The sequence below is a fragment of the Theropithecus gelada genome, chromosome 15 (assembly GCF_003255815.1).
Source record: "Theropithecus gelada isolate Dixy chromosome 15, Tgel_1.0, whole genome shotgun sequence".
Lineage (NCBI taxonomy): Eukaryota > Metazoa > Chordata > Mammalia > Primates > Cercopithecidae > Theropithecus > Theropithecus gelada.
In genome coordinates this window covers 102,713,167-102,724,429 of record NC_037683.1, presented here as the reverse complement: position 1 = coordinate 102,724,429, position 11,263 = coordinate 102,713,167, and the positions used below count along the sequence as shown (strand labels likewise).

Genomic DNA, 11,263 nt, shown 5'->3' with positions numbered 1-11,263 from the left:
TCAAGTATGCTCCTGTTTTGCAAGTTTAAAATCTTCCTAAAAGGAGAAAAGTAGGAGCCAGGCTCAAGTTCTACCCTAGCACTGGGCAGCATGCCCTCCCTCTGCCAGCGCGGAGGAGCCTGTCATTCTTGCCCGACAGGAAGACGGAACAGGTGCCATCAGTTCCACGGAGTTCCAGCAATCCTCTGAAACCCTGCGCACCACCTCCCCCGACACAAAGATCCCCTACCCTCAATAAAGAGCATAAGTTTGTTTCAAAAAGTTTATTGTAAAATTCAAAGCTTCAACAGCAGCATCCTTTAGAAAACGAAGCATTGCCCGGATCCGTTTTGAAAAAGCAGCGCAGTTGGCTAAGTCCTTCACGCTCCTGCAACTGTACCAAGTCCAGGGCGCCGCTCCTTCCTGCCGAGCGCAGGCTGCTGAGTCACGCCTGCCCGGCCAGTCTGTCCTTCCTGGCCCTGAGGCCAACGTCCTAGCCTAGGCCTTCCTGGGCGAGCAGCCGCTCCAGACACTTGCAGAGTCCTCAGCTCGGGCCAGCCTGGCCCTGCTGCCGCCGGGCCCCTCCTCGAGAGGCCGCGCCTCCTCACTCTCCAGGCGCCCCCCCCGCCTGCCAGTCTCCACGCCGCACTCGGGCACCCTCGGGAGGGCCCCTCCACAGAGCCAGCCGCGCTCTAGGCGCCCCGGGGCGTCACCACGTCGATCAGACCAAGGTCCCCGCCGGGCTGTCACTCGGGGAGGGTGATGCTGGGCACCCAGTCGTTAACGCTGCGGCTCTCCTCGCAAAACAGGCTGAGCTTCTCCAAGGCGGGATCCTTCCAGGCGTCCTCGTTGGGGTTCTGCTGAGAGAGAGCAGGGTCAGCCTGGCTGGCCGCGGGCCGAGGCGGGAACTACACCGGGGCGGAGACCGGACGGGGCTGTACTCACCGAAATGAGGATGCAGTGCAGGTCGCCCGGCGCGCCCGCCTCCTCGCCGGCGCCCACGATAGCCGCCAGCCGCTGCACATCGCCCACGCGCACTATGTCGATGTCGTTCTCGCAGCAGAAAGCCTGGATCAGCGTAAAATGGATCTGCAGCGCGATGTCGCCCTCGTCCTCCTCATCGGCAGCCAGCACGCAGAAGGTCACATTGTCGGGGTCCCTGCGAGGGCAAGACGGGGACCAAGGTCAGAACCGGCAAACCGAGTTCTCCCGCAGCCACCCCTGCCATCCGCCGGTCTCTTCGCCATTCATCCCCGCCCCTGTCTCCCAGCCTGGGTCGCGTCTACACTTACACGTTCAGGACTTTGGCTGACTCGTAGACGCCGGCAGTGAGGCAGCCCTGACGCTGCGCGGACAGCAGCAACTCGTGCAGCGCTTTCCCGGCACCCTGCATCCTGCGGAGGAGCCAGCTAGTGAGCGGGAGACGGCCGTGGGGCGCGGTGGAGCCCCGAGCCCCGGCCACGGGGATTCACCCTTGGCTCTCCAACTCCAACCACACTCCAATCCCGGCTTGGCGCCCGCACCCCGGCTCTCCAACCCGGATCTGACGCCCGCACCCCCGGGCTCGGCTCCTATCCCGCGGATTCCCACCCTGGAGAACCCTGACGGTCGCCGACTGACCAGCCGCTTTCTCAGCGGCCTGAAACCCACCTGTCTGTGCTTTCCGGAACTGTGTCCTGGCCGCGGACTTCTTCCAGAGTCATAGTGCGATCAAACAACAGCAAGTTATCCACAAGCGGAGAGCGCGGAGGGGACGCGGGCGAACACCCTGAGACCAAGAGCTCAGCACGGCGCGCCCACCACCAGCGAGTGCGCCCGGGCTACGCTGCGCCTCCTTATATAGGCTGGTGGGTGCGGCGCCGCCAGCTGGCGCGAGGCTGCCCGCCTATTGGCCGGCACCCGCTTTCTGATGTAAATGAGACGGCGAGCCCGCGGCTCGTGCCAGAAGGCCACGTGGGGAGGGGTGCGGGGGATGACAATGCCTCAAATCTGCCGCTTTTGTTGGGGTGTTACCAGGCAGACTGGAGCCTGCAGATTTCATCTCGCCTGGCTTTCTTTTTTTTTTTTTTTTTGAAGTCCTTAAAAGGAAAAAATAAAAAAAAAAAAAAAAAAAAAAAAAAAAATCCAATCCACAAAAACCTTGTTTGCTAATATGATGCTGCAATTTGCGAAAAGCACCTTTATAGAATCAAAAGGAATTTTATTTCCATTTTTTATTGCTACCTTTCTATTTGTTTCTTTTCTTTAATTTGAAGTTTATGAGACTGTTGCATTGGAGCAGGAAATTAAGGTAAAAACAGGTAACGCCAGTTAAAGGCTTGCAAAAGGCAGTGGGCACAGCCCCCTGCAGCTGACCACTAGCGTCCGGAGCGCGCTGGTAATGCCTGCCAGGCATACTCAATGTGTACATTGAGTAGTCGCTGGAAGATCCTACCCCACCTCCCCGCCCTTGGCCGAGAGCAGCGGGGCGCCGGAGAAGGGGGCGGGCGGGGGCGAGCAGATTGCGGCCGGCGCACGCCGCTCGTTTGCATTTCTATGGAGGGCGCACAATAGCAGAGGTCTGGCGTGTGGCGGTTTGCAGTAGGGACAATCGAGGCTTTCTCTTCATAGCAACACTGTCCACCTGCCGCCGGGTGGGGTGGGCAGGCCCCCGCCGCGCGTGGGGGTCGCCAGGCTGCCTGGCGCGTGGGGTCGAGGCTGAGTGCCACTCCGTGGTCCCTGAGTACGCGCCGCCTGTACTGGCCCTGCTACATGTAATTCCCTTCCACCCGTTCCTCGCACGGGTGCCGAGCAGCCGCGCGAGTTGGGAAGAACAGAGAGCTGCTGCGCAGCCTTCGCGACTGGACGCCCTCTGGCCGGGACCCCGCGGCTGCGGCCCTTGGAGCTTAGGGGATGTAGTTCGGAATCTCTTTCCCGGGGCGCCATCTACAGGCAGGTTAAAAAGATCCTGAATCCCTTTTCTCCTCCCCTCCCCCAACACACACACCCTTGCATTGGCCTGGTGCGGGGGAAGGGCGGTGGAGGCGGTCGGCCACGGAGCTGCCCGGCCGGGCCCACTGAGCCCTGTCCAAGCTGCGCATTAATATGAACCCCAGTAAGGGCTGCAAAACGCATTCAGATGGGGCTGCAGTTACCCTGGGGAGTAGAGGGCAAAAGGAGATTCCCATCCAGTACTGATGGAGTAAGAGCCCCTACGTCTTATGCCATGTTGAAATATTTTAATTACTTAAATAAGCATATGTAAAAAGCCTTTTTTCCAGCAATAGAATAAAAGTCTGGATCTTGAGAGAGTTTAATAGGCTAGAGGTTGCTGCCACTTGACCATACACGCTGGCACTTTCAGAGGATTCACCCACTGACCGCAGCACTTTTGGTGTCTGCGCCTTCTGTTCTACGTGGAAAGGCGCGCTGGGGACACCTCAGTGCTCCCCTTTTTTGGGTGAGGCCTTGGAGACTGGCCGGGACAGTGGTGGGCCGGGTGGATTGGATGGAAACCCGGGCCCTGCCGCAAGACTGGGGCGATAATGGGAAAGTAAACAACGTCGAGGCTTTCTTTGTTCCTTTCATTCAGGCTTTCTTCACGTGGGTGGTGAATGTACAAGGTACTTCTGAACTTGCTATGGGGAAGTTTTCATTCTGCGCTTACAGGCAGGCGCTTCTGCCAAAGTGAGAAACTGGCGTCTTGCGCCTCCCAGCGGCTTCCCGGCAGAGGAGAGCTGCAAAAGCCCGGCCGATCCTGGATTGTAAGAATGAAGAACTTGCTCTCCTAGCATTTCTGAACTCCAGAGGTGTCTCCTAAGGACGTGGGCATAGGGGGAAGCGGGGCCAGGAGGCATTATGCCCCGTTTGTTCGCTAGTTTCTTTTCTTTCTCTCTTGGTGTATAAAATGATGATATGCCTTGATTGGATAAAATACGTTAATTTTAAGTGATTGGAACATAGGTATTACTCTTCTAAAACTATTAAACTTTTCTTTTCTTTTCTTTTTTCTTTTCTTTTCTTTTCTTTTTTCTTTTCTTTTCTTTTCTTTTTTCTTTTCTAAGACCGAGTCTCGCTGTGTCGCCCAGGCAGAGTGCAGTGAGCCGATCTCAGCTCACTGCCACCTCCGCCTCCCGGGTTCAAGCGATTCTCCTGCCTCGACCTCCCGAGTAGCTGGGACTACAGGTGTGCCACCACGCCGGGTTAATTTTTGTATTTTTAGTAGAGACGGGGTTTCACCATGTTGGCCAGGCTGGTCTCAAACTCCTGACCTCGTCATCCACCCACCTCGGCCTCCCAAAGTGCTGGGATAACCGATATGAGCAACTGCACCCGGCCTACTATTAAACATTTTTTTTAATATATTAGTTACAGGTCTCCAGGAAATGCTGGAAATAAAATTTACTTAACATGCTAGCACTCCACCCCTCCAATTTATAACACTAAAATCTGCCCACATGCCAGGCCAGAGAAAACAAAGGTTAGGCCTGAAGCCTCAGCCCCTCCTCCCAGAGGAAGGCCACTACTGAATACTCCCGACTTTGGATCAGGGGCGGGTGCGTTTGCAGTCCCTGCTGAGCTAGCCCGGACCAGGAGGGATGATTGACAACGCCTGGGGCTGTTCTACTCTGCTCACATTTTTAAAGTATTCAATTTCAGGAAACTGCCTTTTTGACACATGATACAGCACCGCTTTGCTTTATTAGGTCAGTCCCAATGGCCCCAAAGCCTCCATCTCAATTAGGGAAGAACCATTTTGTCTGCAGGCAAAGTTGGCCTTCCAGCAGACCCACCACCATGCATCTTCAGTTCAGTCACATGCTCAAAGCTTCTGGGCCTGGGATGCCCCTGTGTTGAGGAGTGGGCAATGCCCACTAGAAGAAGTTTGAGGATCTAGAATGTCCCACTACACGGCTTTGTGGCCACAGCTCTCCCGGGGGACTTAGCCTGCTCTGTGCTTCAGGTCACAGGTGGCTGAGATGTTGCCCTGAGCTTCCTGTGACGGCACCCCTAAACCTTCCCCTAAATCTCAATAATGCAGGTGATGGTGACTTACTTAAAGGGATATCCTCAGAGATGCTCTATTTTAAAACCTTTTTGGAAATGTTTATAGTTGAACTGTTTTTATTAACACATTCTCTGAAATGTGCTTCTCATTCTTTCATGGCTTGACTAGGTCATTGATGGGCAGATGTCTTTCATCTGGGTACAGAAGGAAATGAGCTTTAAGTAAGCAGTACGCTTTAGGAGACATTCTTTGTTGCATTCTCACATGTTACTTATGTGTGGAGAGTGCACAACATCGTTATTAAATAGTAGGTGTATGCCCTTATCCTACCCAAGCAATATGCCCGAAGCCACTACCGTCCAGCCAGAGGCTGTGGGATGCAAGCTGCTGGCTGCACACCAGCCCCATGCAGGCTGCAGGTGGGATTTCGTTGGCCTATGAGGTGTCTTAGGCAAAGTCAGATTCACTACCACTTTTCAAAGTTAGCTGCATTCATATAAACATCTGGATTTCTAGCTTCTCTTGGAAAATGGGTGGATTTGGCCATGATGTACCTAGAATTCGCTCCCCACCTTGGTAATCTTCAGCAGGGATCGGGGGCACTGGGATCCCGCAATGGGCACTGCTCTCCCATTCACCACAATCCCCACCAGACCCCAGCTGAGGACACCCTGCTGCTTTGTTCATTTACATCACCTTCCTGTCACCTGCAGACGTTTGCGCTTGCAATCAAGAAACTGAAGTTTGAAGCACAAAATAAAGGGGCCAAGTTCCTAAAGATGAAACCAAAAAGGTTAAGCATCATTTGTGTCTCAGCTTGTGCAGGACAATGTCCTATGTCAGCACAGGGCTCTTGGAGCACTCTGGGCTGGCCTCTTGCCAAACGGTTTCATGTTGTCCTCACTATTCCCCCCCATCCAGCCCCTTCTCGAGCCAGAACAAGTCTCCTCGGGGGTCCTCTGTTGAGTATTTTGGGTTTTTTTTTGTTGTTTTTTGGTCCAAAAGAACTCTTGAATGATAGGGGGCAGCAGTAAGTCAGTGACAATACTACATTAACTCAAAAAGAAGCCAAGTTTTCATGCAGGACACATAAAAACTATTACTTAAAACCCAGCAGGTGCATCTCAGATGCCTTCACCATTGCATTGGCCCTCACCACCACCACGCCCTCCTCCTTACTCTGGGTGAAGTGTGGATCTGCACATGGGGTAGGCTTCGGATGATGACTGAGACAAGACACAGGAAGCTGAGAAAGGAGGACACCTCACACACACACACCTAGCAAAAGCTGGACATTTCTGGTCAGTCATGCTTACGGAAAGGCTTTCTGGAAGGAGCAGTTTTTCTTGGGTAAGCACTTACATGGCGTGAAAGAGGTTAACATTAGCCCAGGGAAATCCTTCAAAGTAATTGAGGGGGAAGGATACATTATTTATGCATTTGTTCCTTTCTCCATCGATGGTAAGGAATGATTCATGGCACCTGTCAGTCCTAGGCAGTGACAGACACCAGCCCGCACTGTAGCTGAAAACCCTCGAGAAGCCACAGACGTGCGGTCTTCCCAGCTTGACTCCGCAGCCGAGTCTTCTGAACCTTGGTTTCCCAACCTAGGAAATAAAAATTGTGCCCTTTACCCCTCATGAACCTTATTGAGGTCTTATAAGGTTGCTCCTGGTGACCATTCGGCCCACAGACGGGTTTAGCTTGGTGCACAGTGTCCCGAAAGACTTACAAATTCAAGTCTGACTTGTTCATTTGTGTAGGGGATGGCACACATCCTCTCTGTCACCGTAAGCACGTCCCAAATGTCACATCAGGCCCGCTGGTGTGTGTATGCCCTGTCTGGCATTTTCCTGGTCCCTGCAGGCATTTGGATTGGCAGTAACCTTTCTTTTCTAACAGATTTCTGGAAACGTTTACATGTAGCATATAATAGAGTAATAGAACCACAGAACTTCCAAAGTAAAGCCTTCCTTCTTTTATGTTCCAAAAGCTAAAAGGTACTAACAACATCCAAAAGGCACTTTGACATCGGAGTTTAAACTTTGTGGAGCAGGACTCAAAGCTGGGCTTAGCTGCTTGCTAACTTTGACCTTGAGCAAAGAGTTAGCAGATGATTTAAAGTGTACGGTAAAAAGAATCCATGCTTGTTAGCCCATTAAATACCCATTAATTAAGCTCTCCAAAAAAAGCCATTCAAAAATGTATATGACAATCAAATATTTATTGCAACATTTCTTAAAATAGTGAAAAATTAGAAAAAATTATAGGGGGCTAGTGTTAACTCATGGTGTAACCAGAAATGAAACATTATGCAACCATAAGAAGGAGTTCTGAAGCTTAGTTCCTGGCATGATATCACATGAAAAAAGCAAAATATAAAATTGCGCGATTCTAATTTTGCAAAAACTTTCAGCGTACACGACTATCACTGTATAAAGTCACAAAGCAGAAATGGTGATTGTATCTTGGAGTGATGAGATTATAAGTGATTTTTAACTTCCTTCACTGTGATTTTCTGCAATTAAACATTCTACAATTCAATTTTATTTAATACAAATATATAAAACTTCTCAAATGGAGTAACTTCAGTGCCAGACATCCTCAACCTGACTGCTGTGGAGGTTATCGTGCAGAGCAATCTTTGACCATATGGCCACAGATCCAGAAGCCAGACGTCTGTGGGGCTTTGCTCCTGAGACTGTGACCTTTGATTCCTGCACTCCTCCTCTTGCCATCTGACGCCGGTCTGCTCCTGTGACTGAGTGAAAATCGTCATAACTGTACTCAGAGGTTACCTCTGGTATGACTGGGATGGAATCCCAGGCAACATGCTGGAGACAGGAAGGAAGGCCAGCAGGCAAGTCAGGACCAAACACCCTGGACGGCACCTTTCCGTAGACTTGCGGTTCCCAGGACCCTTGGGGAATCCTCTGCGCACAGCGAGGCAAAAGTAGCAATGGAAGAAATTATCTTTCACCCCCTTCTTGGTGAAAATGTCTATTTCCCAGAAATGAATTACAGCAATAAATTATGAAAATTGTTTCCATTGCCTACATAACACAGCAGGGAATTCTAAAATTTCAAAACATGTAATATACTCAACCTGTGCTTGAGACTCTAGGGTAGGATTTAATTTTTCAGTGTTTGAATTTTGTCTGTTTGAGAAGGGTGGGGCACTCCTTGAGTACACTATTAGTAGTAGTATTGTTATTATTTTATTTACTAGACTTTTCCAGGACTTGCTCTGCACCAGGCACAGTTCCAAGCACTTTGAAAACATCATTTAATTCTCATAAGAAACTCGTGATGTAGGTGCTATTATCACCATTTTAGGCATGAGGAATCTTGGGCACAGAGAGGTTGAACAACTTGCTCAAGGTCACACAGCTGGGAGGTGACAAAGCTGGGTGTTCGGAGCTCCTCTCCGAAGCAAGAGGAAACAGATGAACTTCACTGTGAAACCTTTTCTCGAGCCTTTAGAACAAACCATTTGACCACCAAGGACAAGGAGAGCATCCAGGTGAAAAGGAGGTTTCAAAACCACTTTGGGTTCTCCTCAGGAACCCTGAATCCGACGGTGCCTGTCCCGATATCATGGTTGCAGGGTGACATCTTGTGGTCAAAGAGAATATCGCTCCCAGCCCCAAAAAAGCAGCCTCTGCACTTCAGCTGGCCTAAACCGTTCCAGGCCTGCAAGTGCTGCCCCTTAAGCGTGTTTCTGGTGAGCCCGTGGGCTCTCATCCCACATGAAGGTTAATATCCAGATGCAGCGGACCCTGGTGACAGTGGGCTCAGATCCCATTGTGCCACTGCTGGGTAGCCCCCAAGAAGTCAGGCCAGCTCAGAGGATGGTGCAGTAGGGTTTGGTAGTCAGGGCAGTATGAACCACCACCACCAAGGAGAACAGACCCCACCGTCAGGGAGCGTTCCTGTGTCAACTGTAATACCCGTGCCCACTTCACAGATAGGAGTACTCAGTTTCAGGGAGATTAACGACGTGCCCAAAGGCACACAGCCAGTGGTGGAGCTAGAATTCTAGCCAGCATGTGCCAGGCCTCCAGCCCTAGGTTCATGAGGCCACACCACAGGCAGAGCATTGGCTCACAGCTGAACAGCTGCCCTGGGGCACAGCCTCCCATGCAGCTCAGCTGTGCTTGGAAGGATCAGGCAGGGTGTATACCCTGCTTTTCTTACAAAATCAGGAATGCTCTGAATCTCCCATGGTCTTTGGTTCTGAATTCCCCTTGTCAGCCACATGATGTGAAGTATATAGGTTTTTTCTTACTCATAAACCCACAGGCAAATTTAAACTTGGGAGGGACCTACAAGGTGACTTCCTCCAAAACCCTGTCTAATTTCCCAATCTCTTCAGCAACACCTGACACGAACAGCCTGACACAGCTGAAATCCCATATGCGGCATGATATCCACTCCAGACAAAGTGAGTCCCATTTGCTGGTGGGTTTCCCATGCACCCAACACTGCCCGGCATTGCCCTCTCAGAAGGAACAGGAGTCGCAGCTCCTTCATCTGCAAAGCACGCAAGTGCACCCTGAAGATGCCCATAGACCTCTGCTGCCCAGTGCATCCAGGGCCAGCAGCCTCAGCTTCCCCTGGGAGCTAATTAGCCTCATGGAATCAGAATCTGCCTTTTAATCAGATCCCAGGGTAATGCATACATGCATGCACACAAGTGTGTGGTCATTGGTTTGCTAAAAGGTGCAAGGTGTAGTGTGGATGAGAGGCGCTGTTTCAGAAGCTAAGGGGCAGGATGGTGTGAGGCCCCCAGGGGAAGCCGCTGTCAGGCAAGGGCAGATGTGAGAAATATAAACTAGACGCAGAACCTTCAGGCTCGTCACGGTCATGGCCACTCCAGATTACCTCTGAATCCAAGAACAGGTGAGGGGGCAGACTGCTCATGAGCCCCCAGGTCTGCTCTCTGATGATCCACAGTAATGGTGTGTTGACTTTGCACAGGAACTCCCAGCTAGAGACTGCATTCCCAGTCTCCCTTGCTGCATGGGGTGGTCTTGGGCCCCAGTTCCTCTACTTCCCTTGCTCAAACAGAAGTTATGGGCTGGCCAACTAGGTTCCTTCTCCTCCTTGCTGTTGTGACTCAATCATGCAGTCAAAGGGAAGGGGCCTGGGGTCCTGCATGGCTGTGTGGAGCCGAGCCTCCTTGCTAGCCTGTACACTCCACACTATTGTGTTCAGTAGACAAGACACAATCTTCTCTCTTAAGCCTCTGTATTTTGGAGGTATTTTAAAATTTTTTTAAATTTTGACAAAGTTTCAAAGATAGGAAAATTATATAAATAGTAAAACAAAGTATTCCCATGTACTTTTCACTCAGATTCCCCCATTTTACTATATTTGTTTCAGCCTTCTCTCTCTCCTTCAAGTATATATATTATTTTCTGAACCATTTGAGAGTGAGATACAGACATGATGCCTCTTTTCCACTAAATATTTCAATATATATTTCCCAAAAAAAGAATATTATCCTAAATCTATAAACTATAGTAAAATGATGACATTCAGGAAATTAATATTGACATAATTATCTAATCTACAGACCATGCTGAGATTTTTGTCAGTTGTTTCAGCGATGTCCTCTGTAGCAAAGGAAAGTCCAGGATCACGGGTCCATTCAGTAGTCATGTCTCTGTCATCTCCCTGAATCCGAAACCGTTCCTGAGTTTTGCTTTGTGACAGTAACATTTCATGGCATTGATATCTTTTTAAGAGTTCAGGCCTGTTATGTTACAGACTCCTCTCCGCCTCCACTCCACACACTGCTGGGGTTTGGCTAGCTTGTCTGCTCTTTCCTCCTGATTCGATTCAGGTGATAAACCATTAACTGGACCATCACAGTGGTGATGCTGTGTCCTTCTTGGTGTGTCATATCAGGATCATGTGCTTCGACTTGTCCTCTGGTTCTTGATTGCCATGGGGTGATGACCATTTGACCAAGATGGTGTCTGCCAGGTTTCTCCAGCCTAAAGTCGCTATTCTGCCCTTTGGAATCAGTGAGTGTGTTTTGCAGGAGGATGTCGGAGGTCATCAGAGCAGGGTGGCTGCAGTCACTAGTATATGTGCTCGGTTAGCACTGGAGAAAACTCAGCAGCAAACCCAGGCTCTTTCGCTTATCAGGAGTTGTTGAGTATATACATTCACATCCTTCCCTGATATTTTGAACAGATGGGAAATTTTTATTAGTTCCCCTGAATCCACATTAAACTGTAATATTAATTTTTTAAAAAACAGCCCAGAAGAGAGCCTAGATGGTGCATT

At 50.4% G+C, this 11,263-nt stretch overlaps 1 protein-coding gene across 1 annotated transcript; it reads right to left on the bottom strand.

The window, feature by feature from the left end:
- Positions 1 to 248: 248 nt before the first annotated feature.
- Positions 249 to 1,786, bottom strand: GADD45G (growth arrest and DNA damage inducible gamma). The gene is made up of 4 exons (XM_025360757.1): positions 1,630 to 1,786; positions 1,272 to 1,373; positions 925 to 1,138; positions 249 to 836 (listed from the first exon to the last, which is right to left on the bottom strand). The coding sequence occupies exons 1-4, from the start codon at positions 1,680 to 1,682 to the stop codon at positions 726 to 728; spliced, it is 480 nt and encodes a 159-aa protein (XP_025216542.1). The 5' UTR covers positions 1,683 to 1,786; the 3' UTR covers positions 249 to 725.
- Between the last annotated feature and the right edge of the window lie 9,477 nt (positions 1,787 to 11,263).

Coding starts and splice junctions, on each gene's coding strand:
- GADD45G (XM_025360757.1), bottom strand. CDS start 1,682: ATGACTCTGGAAGAAGTCCGCGGCCAGGACACAGTTCCGGAAAGCACA. Junction 1,139..1,271: donor TCAGCCAAAGTCCTGAACGT/GTAAGTGTAGAC, acceptor TTGCCCTCGCAG/GGACCCCGACAATGTGACCT. Junction 837..924: donor TGCACTGCATCCTCATTTCG/GTGAGTACAGCC, acceptor CTCTCTCAGCAG/AACCCCAACGAGGACGCCTG.